The sequence below is a fragment of the Cucurbita pepo genome, chromosome 9, assembly GCF_057944985.1.
Source record: "Cucurbita pepo subsp. pepo isolate OVF chromosome 9, ASM5794498v1, whole genome shotgun sequence".
NCBI classification, from domain to species: domain Eukaryota; kingdom Viridiplantae; phylum Streptophyta; class Magnoliopsida; order Cucurbitales; family Cucurbitaceae; genus Cucurbita; species Cucurbita pepo.
In genome coordinates, this window is record NC_141806.1 from 13421247 (window position 1) to 13445970 (window position 24724).

General features: G+C 37.4%; 5 protein-coding genes across 5 annotated transcripts; 1 reads left to right on the plus strand and 4 right to left on the minus strand.

The window, feature by feature from the left end:
* Positions 1-62: 62 nt before the first annotated feature.
* On the minus strand, positions 63-4468 carry LOC111802468 (uncharacterized). The gene is made up of 8 exons (XM_023686849.2): positions 3785-4468; positions 3124-3291; positions 2910-3005; positions 2719-2820; positions 2522-2638; positions 1282-1416; positions 743-1063; positions 63-527 (listed from the first exon to the last, which is right to left on the minus strand). Exons 1-8 carry the CDS (start codon positions 4295-4297, stop codon positions 234-236), a joined length of 1746 nt encoding a protein of 581 aa, XP_023542617.2. The 5' UTR covers positions 4298-4468; the 3' UTR covers positions 63-233.
* Positions 4469-5502: 1034 nt separating this feature from the next.
* Positions 5503-9202, minus strand: LOC111802536 (glyceraldehyde-3-phosphate dehydrogenase, cytosolic). The gene is made up of 12 exons (XM_023686943.2): positions 9053-9202; positions 8900-8923; positions 8702-8802; positions 8470-8585; positions 8264-8363; positions 7729-7875; positions 7560-7620; positions 7236-7333; positions 6998-7140; positions 6782-6865; positions 5913-6002; positions 5503-5825 (listed from the first exon to the last, which is right to left on the minus strand). Exons 1-12 carry the CDS (start codon positions 9054-9056, stop codon positions 5780-5782), a joined length of 1014 nt encoding a protein of 337 aa, XP_023542711.1. The 5' UTR covers positions 9057-9202; the 3' UTR covers positions 5503-5779.
* A 478-nt stretch (positions 9203-9680) lies between these two features.
* LOC111802537 (glyceraldehyde-3-phosphate dehydrogenase 2, cytosolic) lies at positions 9681-12394 on the minus strand. The gene is made up of 12 exons (XM_023686944.2): positions 12259-12394; positions 12088-12111; positions 11874-11974; positions 11608-11723; positions 11416-11515; positions 11103-11249; positions 10945-11005; positions 10755-10852; positions 10513-10655; positions 10307-10390; positions 10114-10203; positions 9681-9988 (listed from the first exon to the last, which is right to left on the minus strand). The coding sequence occupies exons 1-12, from the start codon at positions 12260-12262 to the stop codon at positions 9943-9945; spliced, it is 1014 nt and encodes a 337-aa protein (XP_023542712.2). The 5' UTR covers positions 12263-12394; the 3' UTR covers positions 9681-9942.
* Positions 12395-18609: 6215 nt separating this feature from the next.
* Positions 18610-21040, plus strand: LOC111802571 (uncharacterized). Its single transcript, XM_023686989.2, has 7 exons — positions 18610-18894; positions 18989-19045; positions 19315-19401; positions 19591-19671; positions 19740-19852; positions 19923-19972; positions 20794-21040. Exons 1-7 carry the CDS (start codon positions 18652-18654, stop codon positions 20859-20861), a joined length of 699 nt encoding a protein of 232 aa, XP_023542757.1. The 5' UTR covers positions 18610-18651; the 3' UTR covers positions 20862-21040.
* A 577-nt stretch (positions 21041-21617) lies between these two features.
* Positions 21618-24319, minus strand: LOC111802587 (uncharacterized). Its single transcript, XM_023687011.2, has 2 exons — positions 24121-24319; positions 21618-22304 (listed from the first exon to the last, which is right to left on the minus strand). Exons 1-2 carry the CDS (start codon positions 24209-24211, stop codon positions 21823-21825), a joined length of 573 nt encoding a protein of 190 aa, XP_023542779.2. The 5' UTR covers positions 24212-24319; the 3' UTR covers positions 21618-21822.
* Positions 24320-24724: the final 405 nt, after the last annotated feature.

Below are 24724 nucleotides of genomic sequence, written 5' to 3' on the forward strand. Positions count from 1 at the left end.
CTCATATATCTAATGACGTAAAACCCTAACCCGATTGTAACAGCTTAGAATAGTCCGTTACCTCGGACTAAAACAGCCCATCACATAAACCCTAAATTTCTTCTCATAGGAGTTTATACAATTCTACTTATGGTGAGCCCTTCCTAATTTACAACCAATAAATACTGAAGAGAGAGAGAAGAACAGAGGGAGAGGCTAAGAACAGTATAAATGTGAGAGAGAAGGAAAAAAAGCTATAAAAATACTTGATTACAAAGCAAAAGACCACCGGAGTTGAGTTTGTGTTGCTGCTTCCATCTTTCTAAGAGAAATTCTTCATTGCTTGGACGCTTTAGATACTCGTCGATATCGAACGATATCCGAGATTCTCTCGACTCCAAATAGGACTGGTTCTGATACTCACCAGTTTTCTTGAATCTACTTCCTATATCTTCAACTTTCCCAGAAAGGTTAGGGGCAACTCCAGGGCTCCAACTCCCTTGGCTGCTACCAGAATGGTTATATAGATCTTGGGCATTACTTGCTTCCTAAAAACAAATATTCCAACTCCTAAAGGTCAGAGATCAAGAATCTCGAGAATTATACTCCTAACTTTGTCGGGATTTTTGTGAAAAGGGAAACGGTTTGCATGTTAGCGTCTAATGGATCCCTGAACTTAAAAAGGTATCTAATCTGAGTTCAATGATGTATTAGACAATTAATAAAGTTAAGAACCTATTGGAATAGTAAACATAGATCTCACCTGATTTACATCCCATGGAAATCTTTGTGGAGTCATGGCTGGTCGGATTGTGTTCTTTCGAGGGTAAGGAGTAGCGTCGTTACTGGTTTCCCATTGCAGCCATGGAAGTAGGACACCATCCATGCCAGGAGGAACAGTTTTGCTGGCTGCTGGAATTTCGAAATTTGGTTTTGTTTTTCCTCCTAAAGATGAACTCGTGTCGCTCCTATCGCCATCAAGGGATGAAATATCTGTATCTTCAACATTGGAAATGAAGTCCTCAATGTATTTCTCTGCCTCCTCAGTCAATCTTTTCGACATCCTACTTCGATCGTTGCTCCTCTGAAAGACGGAAACAGAAATGATCATCAACATTACATATAAGAGAGATTCTAACTCGTTTCAGGAGGTTGTATGTTGTTAGATGTGTTGAATATTTGTCAAAGAAATTGCCTATGATCAAAAAACTGAGTTCAGAATGTTTGTGTTCTTAGATTAGAACAATCATTTAACCTATCTTGGATCTGCATTTTGTTAAAGTGAAATCAAGAATCAATCACCTTTCTGATTCGTGAGGAGTTCTCGGCAACGACATTCGTCAGATCAGGAGACGAATTTTTAACCGTCTTTGGAAGTTCTTGAGCACGTTGCTCCTGCAGCACCATCTTGGCCAATGAATCTCTGCGCTTCTCTGACTGTCATTGCGTATAGAGGTAATTAGTCACCACCAGAACATGTAATGAAACACTTAATTGATAGCAGATCTTATAATACAATGCCAGAGAAGAAAAGATAAAGAATAATAAGTGGAAGAGAAACTAAATGGAAGATGAACACCCATGTGTTTTATGATTTTTGATGTTTGTAATGAGAAATGTGATATGGGTAAGGAGAGTGTGTTTGTAGTGGTCTTGTTGTGTGTTGTCTTATTGATGAGTTTGTGAAAGTGTGCACTTCCGGGGTTGTAGGTGTTTGTAATTTATGTTTCTGAAGGGGTTTAGGGAGTTGTATATGAGTGTTAAAGTGTATAGTTAGTGTTTGTGTGATTCGAGGGTGTCCTGAAAATGGTTCCTTACCCTAAAGGGGCACATTTAGTGAGGAGTACTTTTTATAACTTGCAATAGAAATTCCAGACGATGTCTGTAACGACCCAAGCCCACCGCTAGCAGATACTGTTCTCTTTGAACTTTCTCTTTCGAGCTTCCCCTCAAGTTTTTTAAAACATGTTTGCTAGGGAGAAGTTTACCCACCCTTATAAAGAAGGTTTCGTTCTCTTCCCCCAACTGATGTGAGATCTCACAATTCGTCTCCTAGGGAGAGGTTTCCACACCCTTATAAAAAATGCTTCATTCTCCTCCCCAACCGATGTGGGACCTCACAATCCACCTCCCTTCGGATCCCAGCATCCTCGCTAGCACTCATTCCCTTCTCCAATCGATGTGGGACCCTCCAATTCACCCCCTCTCAGGGCTCAGCATCCCTGCTGGCACACCGCCTCGTGTCCACCCCCTTGAGGGCTTAGCCTCCTCGCTGGAACATCGCCTGGTAGTTAGCTCTGACACCATTTGTAACGTCCGAAGCCCACCGCTAACCGATATTGTCCTCCTTGGGGTTTCCCTTTCGGGTTTTCCCTCAAGGTTTTTAAAACGCGTCTGCTAGGGAAAAGTTTCCACACCCTTATAAAGAATGCTTTGTTCTCCTTCCCAAGCGATGTGGGATCTCACAGTGTCAGATGTAGGTCAGATATATTGGTTTAATTATAGAAAACATCAAGATGGAAGAAAACAACATGTATTCTACCTGTTCTTGTTTTGTAGAATAATTTCTTTTAAATGGAGAAGAATGCTGAACACCAGAATCACTTGAATGCAAGTCATCACTGAGAGTTCCAACAGACGAATTTCTATTCACCATTTCCTACATTATTTGGAAGGAATTGAGATGAAATCTAGATAAACAATTAGGACAACTTAGTTCAGAATAAAAGGATCACACACCTGCTCAAGTTCCACTCTTATCTCTTCAACAGCATGTCTAAGTTCTTTCCGCATTGCTTCATACAAGCCATTATCAACAACATCCCCATTGAGCTGCTTAGCCTGAAAGATGTGAAGTAAACCCAGATTTGTAATGAATGGAACATTCAAAATTTGTGTATAACTTTCATATATTACACAGCATAATGGACCTTTCTTGCACAAATTGTTCGAATAGTCTTCTCCGTTACATTATTACCGAAGTAAGCATCCTTTCCTTCGTCATCTGTTAGAACTGAAGACTGGCTCTGTAATAGAAAGTGATCATAAAAAGGGTCGAAAGAACATAATGCATACCCTCCTCCCCACCCATCCCAAACCACGAGTGAATGCAATAGACAGTGATTAAAAGGGGTAAAAGCTTACTGAATAGCCATCATGGCACTTAAAATCATTCTGGCTAAGAGATCTTCGCAGCATAGGTCTACGATTTGAATTATCAGCCTTATGGGATAGTGGCTTCTGCTTATTTCCAGTACCGTAGCTCTTTTCTCTCATACGAGTTCCAGAATCCTGAGATTGATCAAGATCACTCTGCGTTCATGGGGTAAGTAAAACTAAGTCAATTTCCCACTATATCCATTAAAATATGAAGTTTGCTTTCATAAAGAGATAATTGCACTAGCACCTATTCAAATTCACATGGAAATAGGGAATTTATAACATCATAAAGAAGCTTGAGCAGCAAATGCTGGTTCTCAAGCTATTGTTAAATCACTAATTCTACAAAAGGAAAACTCACACAGATATAGGTGCAAAAATACAACGGTACCGCATGTAGTTATAAGCTTACCATTTCTATACAATTATAAGAACTCAAGCACTCACAGTAGCACATCGGACACTTTTCCCCTTTTCCATTCAGAAAACACTAATAATTATTTAGGAACCGTCGTATCTTAAGCTTCTATAGGAACAGAAATTCAACTCTTCTTCCGATCTTCAAAATTGAATTCATATGGATGCAATAGCTAAGCAGGAAATTATTCAAAGTAGAACTAAACCGAAGAAATGGGATAAAATTCACCTCCGAATCGCTAATCTGATAGCGAACTACCGAGACAGAGCGTCTTCTTCTCGAATTACTTTCAGGAACCAGTTTTCCCCCACCTACGCTATAATCGGCTTTTCCTTTACCATCGGTACCACCGCCGCTAGTTTTAGCGCTACCGTGTCTCGACACCGACCTCCCGCGTCTAAGCGAAGACGCGATGGCGCTCTTAGCACTACTCGACTCGGAGCTCCGCGCAGCGGAGCGCCCTCGATCACCAGAACCAAAGAATTCAATCGCTAAGTCATCGAGACTGATCTCAGGAAATCCGGAGCCTCTCGACGTGTTGACAAACCTACCTAGCCGAGCTGAACCCTCACCGAAGCCCTTATCGACGGGAGACGACGGCAGAGGGTGAGAAAACCGGCTCAGGCTTCGAGAACGGCGGTGAATCGAACTCCGATTGGTGGAAACGGAGTCATCGTTTGAAGCAACCGACGCTCCAATCGGCGTCCGTTTCGTCGTGGATTTGAAAGCAGACGACGCCATTTGAGATCAAAATCAAAGAAACAGGTGAAGATTTTGAAAATTGAAACTCCGCATTTTAATCAGACAGAGAGAGAGAGAGGGAGTGAGAAGAGCTAAGAAACGAGATTTGGCGGAGAGATCGAAAATAGTATGAAATTTGAATGTGGTAACTGTTCTGCTGTCGTGTTATGGTGGACGCTGGCGCGTGAATTTAATAAATACAGAATATATATATATAAATTTTCACCCAAAATTTCGTAGACGTTGCAATTTACTAATTTTGGTAATTTATAAATTAATTTAAAATGAAAAATGAATTTGCTGTCAAAGTAACCAATTCTTGAATATGTAAAAATAAAGACAGTAATAAAGACAGTAATACTTATTGAATTTTAATTTGATAAATTTAGAAGTTTTTAGAGTAAAAATTAGTCCAACAAATCAAGTTCTAGATAAATTTTTACATTTTAGTTCATAAAGTTCCAATTTAATTTTAATTTAACCTCTAGAATTTGAACGCCGAACATAACATTATAAGCTAATAATGTATCGTAGAAACTAAATAAAGTATTCAAGAATTTATAGTTCTATAAAAATATCTAAATTATAATTGTTGGATGATGAAAGCCCCCGTTGGCTAATTTAGGGAATGATTATGAGTTCATAATCAAAAAACACTCTCAAGGTGTTTTGGGCTTGGGAAGCCCAAAGGAGTGAATAATATCGTACCATTTTGGAGAGTCATGTTCATCTAACATGGTATTAGAGTCATGCCCTAAACTTAGTCATGTCAATAGATCGATAAATTCTCAAATGTCGAACAAAGGACTCCAAAAGAAAAGGAGTCGATCCTCCTCGAAGGTATAATAAAAAAATGACTAAGATTCCAAAAGAAAAAGGGAGTCGAGCCTCGATTATGGAGAGACGTACTTTGTTCAAGAGGAGATGTTGGATGATGAAAATCCCACATCCGCTAATTTAAAAAATGATCATGGGTTTATAATCAAAGATCTCTCTCCATAGGTATGAGGCCCTTTGGGCTCCAAAGCAAAGCCACGAGCTTACACTCAAAGTGGAACAATATGTAGAGAGTCAGAGTCGTATTCATCTAATAATAATAATTCCTTAAAAAAAAAAATGATTAATTATATAATTTATGTATATATGTGTATATATATATATATATAACAATGAGTTGATCAAATATATAATTGAGGAGGTAAGAATAAGAATCTAACACCCAAAATCCATTAACATGAAATTACGAATAAGTCCATGGGAAACATCACAGAAAACATAGATATCTTCACTGAGGAAGAACATTAGGTGAAAATTGAAGTCACATTTCAAAGCAAAAGAGCTTTTTTTTTTTTTTATAAATGGAAGAAGTTCAAAAGGTAAGGAGAAAGAGAAGCTTGAAAACGTTTTTTTATTTCTCAATTCACTCATCGATGGAGCCTCAAGAACTGCTGAAAAACAAAGCTTGATGAAGGCATCCTTCTCTTAATTGACAGATGCGACGTGAGAAATCAGGTCGATAACACGAGTACTGCAAACAAAACAACATCGATCGATGGGTTCAGAGAAATGATCCATATCAGGAATGATAAAGATATGGAAAAGCTTTGTGTTTTACCTGTAGCCTAACTCGTTGTCGTACCACGTGACGAGCTTCACAAAATGATCGTTCAGTGCAATCCCGGCCTTAGCATCGAAAATACTTGACCTGGATGGGCGCAGAGCAACATGTCATAGAGATTCTATTAGGTTTTTAGTCTTTTAACAAAATCACTCTAAATCACTCTATAGCATGTTTTTAATTATTCAAAATCAATTTTTATGGAATCTAAGTTTGCATCTAAAAATAAAGAGGAAAAAAAAAAAGTAGATCGATCCAAACATTAAAAGTGAAGAAGCACAAGAAATGTATTTGTAACAGCCCTAACGAATATTGTCCGCTTTGGCCTGTTACACATTGTCGTTAGCCTCACGGTTTTAAAACTCGTCTACTATGGAGATGTTATAGCCCTACTCCAACCAGTGCCAGACATCGGGCGGTGTATCAGAGCCAGGTACTGGACAGTGTACCAAAGAGGACGTTTAGCCCCCAAAGGGGATGAATTATGAGATTCCATATCGGTTAGAGAGGGGAACGAAACATTTCTTATAAGGGTATGGAAACCTCTCCCTTGCAGACGTATTTTAAAACCGTGAGAGACAGTGTGCCAGAGAGGACGTTTGGCTCCCGAAGGAAGTGGATTGTGAAATTCCACATCGGTTGGAGAGGGGAACGAAACATTCTTTATAAGGGTGTGGAAACCTCTCCCTAACATATGTATTTTAAAACTGTGAGGCTGACGACAATACATAAAAGGCTAAAGCGGACAATATCTACCGGCGGTGACGACTTGAATGGTTTAAGTATTAGAACTTTATTCTTATTAAAACTCCAAAATACTTCAAATTCATATAAATATTCGTATGCAAAACCACGAGAAACCATACCTGTTGTCACCCACAAAATCAGTGGACACCACCTCATCTTCGGTGTAACCCAAAATTCCTTTCAACTTCCCCTCAGACTCCTCCCTAGTAATCAAACAAAGAGAATGAATCAAAAGATAATAATACTTGTTAAAACCAAAAAATTAAATGGTGATAACTACGTAAACAAAACCCCAAAAATCGGTTGCTCGATGAAGTAAAGAACTGTATCCTTACTTGATGGCTGCCTTAATATCTTCATAGGATGCTGCCTTCTCCAGCCTTACAGTAAGGTCAACGACCGAGACATCAACGGTAGGAACACGGAAAGCCATTCCAGTCAATTTTCCATTCAATGCGGGCAGGACTTTGCCGACGGCCTAAACAAACACAGAGATTGGAACAGAACTTAGATGATATACTAGGAAAGACAATATCCAGAATATCAGCAGAAGAGCTCATCAATCGTCAATACCTTAGCAGCTCCAGTACTGCTAGGGATGATGTTGAATGAAGCAGCTCTTCCACCTCTCCAGTCCTTGCTAGATGGTCCATCAACAGTCTTTTGGGTGGCTATAAACAAGAAGTTAATGGAAAGCAACCAAAATGAGTACACCAAACAAATCCCTCTTATGCCTCAGTTTGGGATTGCTATAGCTTTTAAAATAATTGCAATCAAATGTGCTTCTAAAAAATCAACTATAATATGATCAGTATTACCAAGCTCCTAAAAACAGCTAAACTTCTTTCATGATAACCAATAAAGACTAACTATAATTGCCAAAGATGGGAGACCCACCAGTCATAGAGTGAACAGTGGTCATGAGTCCCTCAACAATGCCAAATCTATCATTAATGACCTGCAAATATTTTGTGTTTAAACAGTCAGATGATCAACCCCATAGCCAAGAATATTAAGAAAGTCTAACAATTTATCGATAAGTCGTGGTCGTGGAAGTGGAAATAACCTTTGCAAGAGGAGCAAGACAGTTGGTAGTGCAGCTAGCATTAGATATAACCTTAAGATCTGATGTGTATTCCTTCTCATTGACTCCAACAACAAACATGGGAGCATCCTTGCTGGGAGCTGAGATGATTACCTTCTTTGCACCACCCTGCATCAAACTATCAATGATTAGCTCAAACGAATGCCAAAGTCGTATACGTTCAATTAAAACGGTTTGACTACTGATGGATGCTATAAAGAGTAGAAAATTAACTAATGAATGAACATAAGAAAAAAATAAGCATGAAGTTCAAAATATATTCCTAAACAGAAGTTTGAAAAATAGTAAGCTAGGACTAGGAGTATCCACATAGATTTAGATTCTTGTCGAGTGATTAAAAAAATTAATTATAAGAACTAGTTTTTAACAAAATTTAAAGCCTAAAACGTGAAGTTCAAAATATAAACCATTAAAGAACCATATTTTTCAAGCTAACTCAATAATATAATATTAGGAGAAATTTATTAAAATCCCACATGCAGAAACAGGAAACAACCTTCAAATGGGCAGCAGCCTTGTCTTTGTCTGTGAAAACCCCAGTGGACTCTACAATATAATCAGCTCCGGCCTCAGCCCATGGGATCTCCTCAGGATTCCTAAAGGTACATTATATTCAACATTCAATCATTTGTTCAAAGGAAACTCCCAAACTTCCTAACAGATCAGGACTAGGGAAGTAGACAAACTGTGTTAATTTGATACCTGAGGCCAAAAACTTTAACAGCCTGCTCACCAAAGAGAAGGGTATTAGAATCCTTGACCTTCACATCTTGATGCTTCCACTGACCATGAACACTGTCGTACTTGAACATGTAGGTCTACACCACCAAACAAAGAAACAAAAACCATTAAAGAAACAAAAAACCATTCAAAATCCAGCAAAATCACAAAAAGGGCCAGCAATTGTTTGTAAGAACAAACAAATTAACTGTACCATGTAATCAGTGGTGATAAAAGGATCATTAACAGCAACAAGTTCAACATCATTTCTCTGAAGAGCAACCCTAGCTACCAACCTCCCAATCCTTCCGAATCCTGGTTTTTCATTTCCATAACAAGAAACATTATAAGACTAGTCAGATCTAGTGTATTCAAAGCTTTTCAAACAAAAAGGGCAAGTCAGATGCAGTACCGTTGATTCCAATCTTGATCTTGGCTGCAAATCAACGCAGAGGCAGAATCCACAACCAAATGAAAGAAGAATCAGAAAAGTTAACAAAAAAGGCGAAGTCAGAAGTAGAAACTACTTCAGGAAGTAAAAGGAAAGGCAGAATCAAAACCATACCCATTGGAACGAAATCTTCGAGGACTTGGAGATAAGGCAAGAAGTGAAAATAGCAAACAAAATGACTACTGGCTGAGAATGCTTGTAAAGGGTTTTAAACTGCAGAGAGAAAGAAAGCGACAATAAAGTGGGAACGGCGGTCGGTGGAAAATAACGGGATAACTGGTCAGAAACGGAACCGGGCAATGTATGGTCCATATGAGGTAGCTGAAAGAAATGGGGAACCTTGAAAAGTGGGCAAAAATAATTAAGGTGAAAATGGTGGGTGGGTGTCGTCTGTCAAATGCATGGTTGTAGCCTAGCGTAGTGTTTGAATTCTTAAAGGGCTTTGATTCCCCTCTGGAAATGCAGGCCTGAGTTTTGGTAGGGACTGGTGATAGTGATGTACATGGTCCAGGATATTCCGAAATTTTGTGATTTTCTTACATAAATTTATGAATATCAGTAATAATGACGTGGAATATGACAAATAATGTTAATATTTAGCTTCAAAAGTGGTTCAATTTTCTAGTTTTTTCCATTTTCATCGACACATGACACCTCTACGTTGAGCCCCTTGTGTACTGTTTTTGTTTTAATGGTGGGCTCAGAATTATTTCAACAGTTTCATAAAAGAAATGGACGGAGCTTACTACAACAAGCTTTATGAGCTATTTATTTATCTCAAGTTGGGGTTTTTGCTACACATAAAGACCATTACAAACACACATATAAAGGGGGTGAAATCCACACCATATCTCAACAAAAAAAAGAAACTTAAGAAATGGAAAGAAATGACCGGCGGCTGGAAAACTGTCTTATTCATATTCTGATTCTCATCGCTGAGATTCTATAGTACTGGGAAGAACCAACCATGGAAGCTAAATACCCTTTATCATCAAGCCAACTTCTTACTGGGTAGATGCGACATGGATGATCAAGTCAAGGACACGAGAACTGACAAGAAAAAAACGAATAGAAGTTGGAGTTGGTTCATCGAGATTACCAAAAAAAAAAAAAAAAAAAAAAAAAAAAAATGGAGTGGTATGCCAGAAATGAGGAGTATTCAGTTGATATCGTACCTGTATCCTACTTCATTGTCGTACCACGAGACGAGCTTCACAAATTGGTCGTTCAATGCAATCCCGGCCTTGGCATCGAAGATGCTTGACCTGCGATGGTTGCACAAGTAATGTTACACACAATGAACAACGGCCAATTGTTTCTTTTAATTAATAGATGATGCTGAGAACAGTTGAGGAAGTGAAGCCAAACCTGGTGTCACCAACAAAGTCGGAGGACACGACATCGTCTTCAGTGTAGCCCAAAATTCCCTTCAATTTTCCCTCAGACTCTTCCCTAAGAACCACGAAGTACTGATTTTCAATATTCAGTTATATCCCACGAGTCGAATGACCAGTGCGGTCTTTAGCTGGTAGAACTTATTTTAAGTAATTGTGCAAACAACACTGTGTCCTTACTTGATGGCTGCCTTAATATCCTCATAAGAGGCCTTCTTTTCCAACCTCACTGTAAGATCAACGACAGAGACATCGACCGTGGGAACACGGAAAGACATTCCGGTCAATTTACCATTCAATGCTGGAAGGACTTTGCCAACGGCCTAAACAGAGACAGAATGGATGACCTTAGTTGTGCCTAAGAAACCATCAGAGGCAAGACAATGCTCAAAAAACGTGCATCAGAGTGTAAGATTCAATACCTTGGCAGCTCCAGTGCTGCTAGGGATAATGTTAAATGAAGCAGCTCTTCCACCTCTCCAGTCTTTGCTAGATGGCCCATCAACAGTTTTTTGTGTGGCTGCAGACAAAAGCGTTAGTTCAAAAACAAACAAAATTCAATCATATCAAGACTCTCTCAATACAAGAAGTCTCAATAAATCAAAAACCGACCGGTGATTGAGTGAACAGTGGTCATCAGACCCTCAACGATGCCAAACCTGTCATGGATAACCTGCAAAGTTTCGTAAGAAATTAAGGTTGAATGTCAAGAAAGGCAATCAATAACGAGAAATTGCAACAGAATTAACAGACATGCAAGTAAAAATAACCTTGGCAAGAGGAGCAAGGCAGTTGGTGGTGCAGCTAGCATTAGAAATAACGTCCAGTTCTGGCTTGTATTCCTTCTCATTGACTCCTACCACAAACATGGGGGCATCTTTGCTGGGGGCAGAGATGATAACCTTCTTTGCACCACCCTGCATCATCCATTAAAGATAAAATCAGCTAAGATGAATGAATATAGGGAAAGGCTTCTGTAAATAGAGTTCACTGCTTCTGTAAAAAGCAAAATAATTGAAAACATTTTCCTACTAAGCAAATAACAGAAGGGAAAAGAAAAAAAAAAGACGGGGAAAGGTGAACCTTCAAATGAGCAGCAGCCTTTTCTTTGTCTGTGAAAACACCAGTGGACTCTACAATGTATTCCGCTCCGGTCTCACCCCATGGGATCTCCTCCGGGTTTCTAAGATCATGAATTATTCAACATTCAATCGATTGCAAATGAGCTCTCATATCGAATGCATTAGCGCTAGGAAAATGGAAAAACAATGATACCTGACGCCAAAAACAGTGACAGCCTTCTCACCAAAAAGAAGGGTCTTAGAGTCCTTCACCTTCACGTCACTGTGCTTCCAGAGGCCATGAACACTGTCGTACTTGAACATGTAGGTCTATTCCACCAAACAAACAGGAAACCATTCAAAATTCACTAAAATAAGAACGAGACACAGCTCATACTACGACTTTACAATACGCCGTGATCGAACGATCACGAAACAGAGAAAAATAAAAACACCAAAGCCTCCAAGGACTAACAGTACCATGTAATCAGTCGTGATGAAAGGATCGTTAACAGCAACGAGTTCCACATCGTCTCTCTGTAAAGCAACTCTAGCAACCAACCTCCCGATTCTTCCGAATCCTGGTTTTCATTTCCAAACCAAAAAAACGCAAAACATCATAGAATATCAATCAGATTCACACCAGAAAATCATCTCAGACAAGCTCTAAAGAAATGAAACAAGCTAGTAGTACCGTTGATTCCGATCTTGATCTTGGCTGCAAATTAACGCAAAACCAACGAAAAACAACGAGAAAAAAATCAGTAAAAATAACAAACACGATCCATCATCAAACAAAAACATAAACCAAATGTCAAAATAATCCAATACTGTAAGAAATCTGAAAGAAAAAACGCAATTTTACCCATTGGCTTGACGAACAAGTAAAGATATCGGTCCGAAACTTCGAGAAAGATAGCAAGTGAAGAGGCGAGTGCTGAATATGGGCCGAGTGTGGGGTGCGCGGGCTTTAAATTCGAGGGAAAATCCGAGGAAAAAAGACAGGAAACCGGAATAGCCGGTGGTATTACGGGGACAAATCTATGGTCCGTGCTGCTGAGTCGGTGATTGGATTTTACGTAACGGAAAACAATATTTCCGTGATTGAATTTTAGTGGGCCTGAAGCCCGCCTTTTCTCAGGCCCAATTTCAACGTCCCCATCCCACCACGTGGCTGTCGGCCCATTTATTACCATCTTGGGAAAAAATTCTAGAACTTTCCATAGCCACTTGGCAAAATTACCAATTTAGTTATTAATTTTGTTTAAATCTCGATTTTATCCTTAATGTAACGAAATATTTTGAAATTGTCACCGATGACGTGGCATGTATTTAAAATTATTTTAAATTGGAAGGCAGATTTCTAATTTAGGGTTGATTTTTTCTTTCACATGACTTAGGTTATTACAAATATAGTTTTTATTTTGTTTTTTATTTTTTTTTTCTCTCAAGAAAATACCAAACTTTATGTTAAATTTTTGGAATATTATTATAATTTTAGTTTATCATTAAAAATTTGTTCACATCTTACATTTTTTACGGGAGTGATCCAGAAAATATGATGGTCGGAAGATATGAATTCCAAAGTTAAGCATGTTTGGTTTGGAATTGTAACGGCCCAAGCTCACCACTAGCAGATATTGCCCTCTTTTGAGTTTTTCTTTCGGGTTTTCCTCAAGATTTTTAAAACGCGTCTACTACGATGAGGTCTTTTGGCCTTTTCTTTTGAGCTTCCCTTAAGGTTTTTAAAACGCGTCTATTATGAAGAGGTTTTCACACCCTTATAAAGAGTGTTTTGTTCACCTCACCAACCGATGTGAGATCTCACAATCCTCCCCTTGGGTGCCCAGTGTTCTCGCTGGCACTGCATGTTGTCTGGCTCTAATACTATTTGTAACCGTACAAGCCCACCACTAGGAAATATTGTCCGTTTTGGCTTGTTACAGTTTTAAAACGTATGTTACAGAGAGGTTCCACACCTTTATAAGAAATGTTTCGTTCACCTTTTCAACCGATGTGGGATCTCACAAAAAGTCACTACTTATACCAACAATGTGTACTTTCCATTTCAGTGGCTCAACCATAGAAACTTAGCGTGCTTTGCTTGTAACAATTTTATGTTGGGTGACATGAAACAAGGAGTAAGTAATGCGATCATGTCGCAAAGGATGTAGGAGAATGTCGAGGACATCAAGAGCCGAATCTTAGGCATGAGTTGTATCTACAAACAAAACATAAAGTTAAGGATAGAATTGAGACGCCACCACGGCAATGTTTTTTTTTTTTTTGTCCCAAAAGGAATGATTTAAAAAAAAAAAAAAAAAAAAAAAAAAAAAAAAAAAAAAACATTGAAAAAACAACCAAAAATTTATGTAGTGAAAATTGCAAACATACCATTTTCTACAACAATGGTCCCTTGTTGCTAAGGATTATGGGTTCATGTACTCACTTTAAAGTTCATTGTCTAAGACAACTATTACAACTACTACACTCCATTGATTTTGGATGTCTTTTAGGACTTTAGCTTAATTCATGGAGTAATGTTATCGACATGTTTGTTGATATTTTTGTCATAAATCGAAGAACTCGATGAAATTATTAAGATTAGGGTGTGATATCATTTTCAGTATACTATAGAAATGTGACACCCGAGTAAATGAGAAGTACATGAATGAACTGAGATCACGACATGTTTGTTGATATTTTCGTTATAAATTGAAGAACTCGATGAAATTATTAAGATTAGGGTGTGATATCATTTTCAGTATACTATAGAAATGTGACACCCGAGTAAATGAGAAGTACATGAATGAACCGAGATCACGACATATTTGTTGATATTTTCGTTATAAATTGAAGAACTCGATGAAATTATTAAGATTAGGGTGTGATATCATTTTCAATATAGTATAGAAATGTGATACCCGAGTAAATGAGAAGTACATGAATGAACCGAGATCACATATGAATGAGAGTGATCGTGAAGATAGATGACTAAGAAAGACAAAAAAGAATTTGTGATATCCCGCATTAATTGGGGAGGAGAACAAAACATCATTTATAAGGGTGTGGAAACCTTCCCCTAGCAGACGCGTTTTAAAATCCGAAAGGGAAAGTCCAAAGAGGACAATATCTGCTAGCGGTGGATCTGGGTCGTTATAAATGGTACCAGAGCAAGACATCGGACGATGTGTCAGCCTTCTTACTATTCCCCGAATGAGGGTAGACATGAGGCGATGTGTTAGTAAGGACGCTGGGCCCCGAAGAGAGGTGGATTGTGATGTCCCACATTGGTTGGGGAGGAGAACAAAACACTATTTATTAGGGTGTGGAAACCTTCCCCTGGCAGACGCGTTTTAAAACCTTGAGGGGAAGCCCGAGAGGGAAAGTGGGTCATTACAGAATTGAACGTTAATACCTATACCAACAAGGTGCACCTTCTTTTTTGGTGGCTCGATCATAGTGAACCGACGACTTTTGCTACATCAAGGCAACACTCTACAACTAAGTTATATCCTTTTACTTGTCTCCATCAAGAAATAGAACCGGTTAATCCGAAGGCAAAAGGATGAGAAACTCAACGTCACGAATCTTAAACAGCTTAGAATTGGGCATTCCATATTTTTGCACTGTTACCGATACGAAAATGAAAATATTGCACAAAATTGGATTCAATTGTGAACAGCTCCTATCGTAAATAGGATTGACTACGGATTCGAGTCATAGAACGATACGATTTTTCTGATCTACAAAACCCTTTTCAAAATTCAATACGTCCCAACAAATCCACCTTTAAAAAACTTTTACAATAAACGAAAACTAGCTAGATCGGTAACGGTTTAAATGGATCATGTTTAGCTGATTTGAAAGATCCATCTCGAGTTTGCATCTTTCCACCGAAACTCGTCCCATAAACTAATCATTGTTTTTTTTTTTTTTTTCAAAAATGAAATAAAATCATCCAAATCACATTCTCAATGCTCCAAAATTGTTGATTCTAAGTTTTCATTTGAAGGCATACATGCATCTTGACTTCATGAAGATGCTACAAAGACAAGAGGACAAGAAGAACAAGAACACATGATCACATGGGTGTTGCACATGAGCACCCCTCCCTCTATAAACCCTAATAACTTTGACCCTTTTTCCCCCTTTTCTCTATAGGTTATAATAAATTATTATTTTACTTCTCGAGCTTCCAAATTCATGGGTTAGGTTGAGCCGTGTAACTAAAAATTAGTAGATATTGTCCGTTTTGACCCGTTACGTATCACCGTCAAACTCACATTTTTATAACGCGTCTACTAGGGAGAGATCTCCACACCCTTGGAAGCAATGTTTCGTTCCCCTCCCCAACCGATGTGGGATCTCACAATCCACCCCTTTGGGGGCCTAACGTTCTCGCTGACACACCGCTCGGTGTCTGGCTCTGATACCATTTGTAACAGCTCAAGTCCACTCTATTTTACTTCTCGAGCTTCCAAATTCATGGGTTAGGATGAGTCGTGTAATTAAAAATTAGTAGATATTGTCCGTTTTGGCCCGTTACATATCACTGTCAAACTCACATTTTTATAATGCGTCTACTAGGGAGAGGTTTCTACACCCTTGTAAGGAATGTTTCGTTCCCCTCCCGGGATCTCACAATCCACTCCCTTGGGGACCTAACGTTCTTGCTGACACATCGCCCAGTGTCTGGGTCTGATACCATTTGTAACAGCTCAAGTCCACTCTATTTTACTTCTCGAGCTTCAAAATTCATGGGTCAGGATGAGTCGTGTAATTAAAAATCAGTAGATATTGTCCGTTTTGGCCCGTTACGTATCACCGTCAAACTCACTTTTTTAAAATACGTCCTCACTGACACACCGCCCAGTGTCTGGCTCTAATATCATTTGTAACAGCTCAAGCCCACTCTAACATTAAACTATGCTAACTTTCAATTTGATATGTAATTTGCGTCTCTTTCTGCCAACATCAACCTTCCCGTACGATTCATTGAGCTTTTGAACTATCGGGCATTTGCCCGTTGCTTCTGTAGCTAAGGTAAGGGCTTCAAACCTCACGCTCGATTCTCGAAAGGTATCTTAACATTTCAAACACTAGTAGAGAGGACCCAGCTCTCGAATAAAGAAGATATGCACTAAAAAAACGACTTTTAGAAGCGTTTTTTTTTTCGTTTCAAAATATTAAGCTATAATTTTATAAACCCGATTGCAAAACGTCAATTATCACGACATTTCAACGAATAATTAAAAAAAAAAACTCGAAATTTTTTGTGCCAACTAGACTAAATAATTTTAGTTCACTAGACAACAATGTAAGCACTGTTTGTATGGATGAAGAATTAGAAGCCAGGAAGTTCTAAGGGCCCATACACTTCAAAGCCATTAAAATAAAATTAAAATATATTTTAAAAATCATTTATTTAAAATAATAATTCTAATATTATTTCAAATGGGATAATAAATAATTAGAAATTAAGATAATTGGCAGGGGCATTTTCGTCCTCCTAAGACACTATAAAAGGCAGAGCTTATGTAGGAATCTTCCCCACAGCACAAATCAAATGGTTTCTAAAGTGGAAGAAGCTCTCAGAAGGAAGCAGCAGCAAGTTCAGACGCCGCAAGCGGCGGCGGGAGCGGCGGCGAAGCAAATCCAGTTCAATAAAGCTAAGTATCCCAAGTTTAAGAGAAGTAGCTCCGATGTTGGAGACGACGGCGCCTCTTCCGCCATTCTTTTGCTTGCTTGCATTGCTTTTTCCCCCGCTTCTAGCCCCGTCTCCGGTTGAATACGCCGCCGCCGCCGCCGCTGCTCCGACCGAGGAGAGATTAGCTATTCTCTCTCTGTCTCTCCGCCGGCCGCCGTGGGCTTTTCATTCCGATTCTCTCTGATTTAGGAGTATAATCATATAGGATATATTATAATATTTCCTTGATTAATTTTGTACTTTTGAATTAATTTCATTATAAATGTTATATTTACATTATTATTACTATTATTATTATTATTATTATTATTATTATTATTATTATTATTATATATATTTTTGCATATTTTAAATATTTTATTTTACCATGAAAATTAAATATTTACACGAATTGGGTTAAAAAAATCTTTAAATTCGAAATTTCAAATTGGTTGAGTTGGCGACTCAATAAACTAGTTCACAACCTAACCCAACTCTCTATTTGGTCTATTTTGAGTCTGAGTTAGGTTAGGTTATTTATTATTATTATTATTATTTAATCTACTTATCTAATACATGTCAGGTTTATAATTAAAATTTCATAAAATTTAAATATCAAATATTCACAAATTACAACACATTATTATTATTTATATAAATATTAAATATTCTTAATTTTCATAATAATCTCTAAACCTGACTCTAATACCCTTTGTAACAATTCAAACTTACTGTTAATAGATATTGTCCGCTTTGTCCCGTTACATTCGTCGTCAATCTCACGATTCTAAAACACTGTACTATGGAGAGGGTCTCGCCCTACTTTGACTATTGTCTTGCACTGTTTAGTGATTGACTCTGATAGCATTTGTAACAGCCCAAGCTCACCACTAGCAGATATTGACCTGCTTTGGGTAGTCTAGATTGGTCGAGATTCTTGAGTTACACCATGTAAAAATTTGAACTACTAATTTTTTTTTATTAATATCCACCGAAAATATATTTTAATTGTTTTTTAAAATATTTAATCCATAGTTTTTTTTAGTATAATTTTGAGTTAAAACTTAAATTTTAAACCTCTCAAGATCCCATCCTTTATGAATTATTAAATAATTAAAAATTAATAATATATGTAAAATATATATATATCAATGAATCTAGCTAACATGTGAATATATTATAAATTAAAAATAAAAACATGTTATCATATTCATAATTAATTTATTTTTAAAAATAATTATATATATTATAATAAAACTCATGGAATTTTGTAATTATTAAAAATTAATATAATTGGAAACAACAACAATATATATATATATATATATATATATTTTAAATGGAAATTAACAAATACAAATTATAAATTATTTATTTATTTGTTAAAGATTTTGCATTTTTTAATTTTAATTTTAGACACCAAAAAGCAAGAAATAATTTATTTATTTATTTAATTATTTGTAAATTATATTAAAAAAACGCAAAAACTTTTAATTTAATTGTTCTCCGATATAAATTCCTTCGACACAGACCTTTTCGGATTGGGATTTTTGGAAGAGGGCGAGCGAAATGGACGCTGTGGCCGTGTTTGGAAGAGGAGCTCTGCCGCTTATCCGGCCGCCGCCGACGACAACCGTTTGTTGCTTGACCCCTACCCGGACTGCCACCCTGAGCCGCCATCGCCGCCGCCACGACCATCTTTCAGCATTCCCTTCGAATTCTAATCTCTTTCCCCAACTTTCTATTCGTTCTCGTGCTGCTTCTACTAACAATGAATCCTTCATTTTCTTGCCTCATTTGGTTGCCTCCCTGGTTTGTTCACTTTCATTTCTCTTCTTCGTTCGATTCAACTGGTTTTTGATTGGTCTGTTTTGAAGATTAATTGATTTTGTCCATTGAGGTGCAGGAACGAGTCGACCAGACCTACATTATGGTGAAACCTGACGGTGTTCAACGTGGCCTTGTGAGTTTCCTTTAATTTGCTATTTCGTTGCTTTCTCTCTATGGTTGCTGTCGATCTTTGCAATTCAGAGTTCTTCAATGTTCATTGTTCGGTTTCTGTGCTATTAAGGTCTCAATTCTTGAATGCGAGTTCAATTGTGTTGAATCATATCAAATTTAACATAAAAAAACAAAAGAATTGAAGAATTCCACAATTTCCTCTGTAATTATAGCGGAGAACTGCTTGACGAACATTCTGAAGTGTTCTTGCTTTAACTGAGTTTGTTTTAGGTTGGAGAGATAATTTCACGATTTGAGAAGAAAGGGTTTAAGCTTACTGGCTTGAAGCTCTTCCAATGCACCAAGGATTTGGCAGAGGTTTGTTCTTGAACCACGTTCATTTTCCACTACGTTTCTGAAGCCTTCTGGATTAATCTCAAAAGATTGAAAGCATTTAGAGTACTAAATTGTTTCTTTTCAACAACTTTGGACGATTACTCCATAAACTAATGGGTTGTTCGAGATTTTCATTAAAATTTCCATTAAACTAATCTTGTATCACTACAGGAACACTACAAGGATCTTAAGGGCAAGTCTTTTTTTCCTGGTTTAATTGAATACATTACATCAGGTCCTGTTGTGTGTATGGTATGTTTCTCTAAGACTCTATTCTGCTGTATTTCGGCTTCCTGTCAATGTTAACCGTGTTTATTTAGGCATGGGAGGGTGTTGGTGTTGTGGCATCAGCACGTAAGTTAATCGGAGTTACAAATCCTCTCGAAGCCGAGCCAGGAACAATTAGAGGGGATCTTTCTATTCAAAAAGGAAGGTTTGGCCTTGTAAAACTTGATTCTTGGTGTAATGATTAAATGCAACAACTTATTCGAACATATTGGCAGGAATGTGATTCATGGGAGCGATAGTCCTGAGAGTGGCAAGCGTGAAGTAGGTAAGAGACGTTACGTGATTTAAAATGGCTTAATTTGTGTGTACATTTTCGATCATATTAGTATAGCCAATGGATTTGTTTTTGTTATGGTAGAGTTCTCATTATTTCAAAGCTAAGAAACTGCACCAAATAAATCTTTCGCCTTCCGCTCAATGAATTGAAGATGGTCGTCTTTTACCAATCACGGTAAATATTAAATCTAGGAGGAAATAACACACTTCAGAATCATAAGGGTTATTTTTGCTAACGATCTGTTTCTTTTAGAAGCAGAAAAAGAAATGTGAGATCCCACATCGATTGGAGAGGGGAACGAATCATTCCTTATAAGGGTGTGGAACCCTCTCCTTATTAGACACTTTTTAAAACTGTGAGGCTGACGGCGATATGTAACAGGCCAAAACGGACAATATCTGTTACAAGAAAGGCTTGAATGGTTGATGGAAACAAGTTGGAAATAAAAGCTTGTACAAAGTGAAAAGTAGTATACGCGTTCTTTGAGCGAGCTTAAGAAGGAAAATCCTCGATGTTTCTAGAGTCGGGGTCTTGCCATCTTGGGACGGATGCCGACTTTTCAAAAAGAAAAGTAGCATATGCATTTCAGGACGAAGTTCCACTCGAAGTAGAAACGATTTTGTAGGTTTTATGAAATCCTGATTATGTTGACTAGTTTTGTAGTTTAGGGATGCTGCAGTAGTCAAGTGTTGAGCTCATGTAGAATTACACACCATTAGTTTATTAGCAATTGTTTTAAAATGGATTAAAAATTGTTGACAATCCATTAGATCTTGCATTTTCTTCAATCCTTAACTTTGTCTGTGCAGCTCTCTGGTTCAAAGAAGGCGAAGTGGTCGAGTGGGAGCCAGCTCTTGCGCCATGGCTGATAGAGTGACATTGTCCTCAGAAAGAATTGTGATATTACTCTTGTCTGTAATTTTGAATTAGTAGAGCCCTGTAATCGTCCTCACACAACTGTTTATGCAAAAAAAAGAATTGAGAATTTTTTCATCGAGAATTATGAAGATGATGTGAAGTAGTAATAAATCGTGCGCTAATGGCTTCTTCAATCAAGTGATGTTGTAGCCAAACAACAAAAGAAAGCATATGAAAAGTATCGTTAGTTGTAGACTAAAAAAAAATTCTTCGAAGCTGTGCTAATGGTGGTCAAGGATAAGGTACTCGTTTCAGTGGGAGATATTGAGTCTACATGAGAAAGATGGGAGACTCCCTCGTACTTCTTTAGGGGAATGTATGAGTCAGACTAATAGCAATGGATTAAAAAAATCAAAGCACTTACTTTAGGTTAATATATTGTCCAATAATTGTACGACCTCATTATATATTTATTTTTAAAAAATGATTTAGAAGATATTTTTAAAATTTGCTAAGATATCTAGATATTTTAGAAATAAATTGAATGGTCGATCCTAAATATTCCAATACCCTTTCACCCTATTTAGGAAACTCGAGCAATTTCACCCTATCTAGGAAACTCAAGCAATCTCAGTCGAGAACAAAAACCCTGTCTAAGTTTTCATCCCCAAGAAACTCAAGCAATCTCAATCCAGAACAAAGTGTAGTAATATTCTAACTGGCGGTCTTGAAATCTCTTCTATGTTAATAGAAAGTAAGAATGTTTCCGACAAGGTGTTTCCAGAAGCAGTTGTATTAAACACTTCATAATTAAGCTCATGTTCGGATATGAGAATTACACAATTTCCTTTACATATTCTGCATCTTGGACATAAAATTACAACATGATTTCAGCAGGTTTGAAGTAAAACATGAACGAGAACTCATTGCCATTGGTAACTGAATCTGGATTTGGAATGATGTTCGATCACGCCACCAAGTTACAGAACCTTTTCTGATAACGCAGTTGAAAAATCGATGGGTTCTTGCTCTGAATGCAGCTCGCTGTTGTCAGTCAACTGCGATGCACTAGAACTCGGTGACATAACCACGCAACAGATGTCTTCTGTTGCCACTGCCTCCTCCATGATTTTTGGAGTTCCTGAAGAATTTTTAAACTTAGAGAATAGGTAAAGAATGGAGTTGTTCATCCTACGCTGTGTTGAATATTCTGTTGATTGGCAATCCTCGGAAGAATCAGGTGTAGAAGTAGTCGAATAATCTGAATCTACAGCCATCAAGTCTTCTTTGGTTGAATTGACTAACTGATGAGAATCCTTCAGATATGCATGTGTGTTCATTGCCTCAGTACACGATGAACTTGAGTTAGAATCAGTTTCTCCATCCTCTAAGGCATCCTCTAAGGTAATTGGTGGACATGGGTCTCGTTGGGAACCGAGTTTAAGCTTCATTAGGGTGGTCTCTGCAAGAAGGAACTAAATGAGAACTGTAAAGAATTTATCTAATAGTTCTTGGTCTCATAAATGTAGTCTTAGAACCCAAAAATTTGAATTCCTAAACTAAAACACTATTTCTACCAATCGGCTGTTTATCCCCAACTACAGATTCTGGACTGCAGTCTAAGAGAAAGTGAGCTATATGGTTCAGACCTAAAATTTGAAAGCTTATACAAGTAAACAAAGAAAACGTAGGTCCCTTTGGAACTGGTAATCCTCGAAAGACTTTCGAGGAGTGATGCTTCCAACAAGCCACCACAGTTTCCATTACTAATAACTTAACAACAATTCCAACTATTTATCTAATCCTACATAATGCACAATTGCACATTCAAAGCCGATTAACTGATTTATGAAAGGAAACTTGCATATTAATATAAAAAATAACTGGAGCAAATTGTGTAAAAGAATTCCTATGAGCCTGGAATGCAACGCAAATAATTAACTAAACGCATGTATAGATATGCTATTAGAGTGAAGATAAGGCACAAACAGCCCAAGCCCACTGCTAGCCGATAATATCTTTTTTTGATTTTTTTGGGCTTTCTTCAAAGTTTTAAAACGCATCTACTAAGAAGAGGTTTCCGCACCCTTAAAAGAAATGCTTCGTTTGCCTCTCCAATTAACGTAGGATCTCACACTAGTACTCCCCTGGTCCTCTAAAAGAAGGTATTTCTCCTTCCATTCGTTAAAGGATGCCTAAGCTTAGACTGCAAGAACGATGCTATTGCTAACTTGATCATTGGAAAAAGAAGCCACTAAAAACTTGGTCAGCCACCAGCAATACTAAGTTTTTTTTTTTATAAAAAAAAGCTATTAAATAAAACGTTGATGGATCAATATCAATCGCTAGCCAGCAGCAATGTCTCCTCGTTTTCATATCTTTCAGCGTTAAGAATCATGTATATGCTTGCATTAAAAAAACTGCTTGGAAAACTGTACAATTCTCTGAACAAGGACAGTGTTGAAATAATATATAGCTAACATTTGATTAATGATAAGTATTAAGAACATAAGTTTGCAATGTAGCAAGTTTGTAGATTTACAATTTGAACAGTTAATGTTTAGTCAGAGAAGTGGATTTCAAAAAAAAAGTGTACTATTAATCAACTAGGATTTCAAATCATCTGCCTATGATAAGCAAATCAACACAACAATGTAGACTTGCCAACAGAAGCCGTACTAATAATCTCTCCAGAAACTCCGACGTTATAAGCTGAACGAACTCTTCACCACAAATGAGCAATGACCCCGAAAATAACAGCTCTCAAATACATAATCCGGTACAGTAGATCCACTTCTTAAGTTAATGAAACGAACAATAATTCAAACAGAGTTCTTCTTTATAGTGAGAAACTTCATTATCTCTCAAATTCAAGAATCATTCTCTATAGTCATTCCAAATAACAAGATAATATCAATAACCCATTCAAATTCTCCCATCTGAGTCCTTGTTCTTGTTGGTTACTAAAATTGTCTAATTGTTTCTAATTCTAAACATCGTTAAAACCAGATCTCCTACACTCTCCAATACCAATTCAACTTTTCTCCGCCAAAGTACTAAGTGGATAAAAAACTGAGAAACCAAAAGAAAACAAAAGAACAAAGGGCTCACACATCATTTTTCAATCCAAGCAAAAATTGATTTCCATGAAATGGAAAGAATCCTATCATATTATCGCATTTAATTTAAGTAAGCAAAGGAAAATCGGCAGATTAGTAAAGAGTTCACTTGTGAAACCATAACTGGATTAAAAAGAAAGATTGAGATAGGGAACGAACCGTAGATGGAGAGACAATCATCCTTATGAATCTTGGAAGTCGGCCGCTCCAAGGAATCAAGTGAAGAAGGCGATCTGATCCTCCCAAACATCGTTTCACTCTCAATCAGAGCCGCACAGACACGAATGTCTCAACAGCTTCCTCTTGAAGAAGAAATGAAAAATGCGGATTCAGATTTCAGTGGCGCGCAAATGAATTAGGAAAGGGCGGGAAGCTTACACTGCGATCTTTGTCCGCTTCAGTTTGGGCCTACATGGGCTTTATTAATATGGGCCGCTTCAGTTTGGGCCTACACGGGCTTTATTAATATGGGCCGCTTCGTTATAAAGTTAAAAATATTTTATATTATTTTGAAGCAATTGATTTACAAACACCAAAACAATTTAATTAATTAATTTAACATGATTCTTACATTTTCACGAAAACAAAAAAAGAAAATGCAGGTCCGTTGTTGGTTGACATTTTCTTGGACGAAAATAGGGTTACACTCCAACCCTATTTTTAATATTATTATGAAAATAAGAATATAGGATTGCAATAACATTTGTAACTAATATTAGGGTTGATATTTGAGTTTTATGAAATTTAGTTATCTATATAAGTA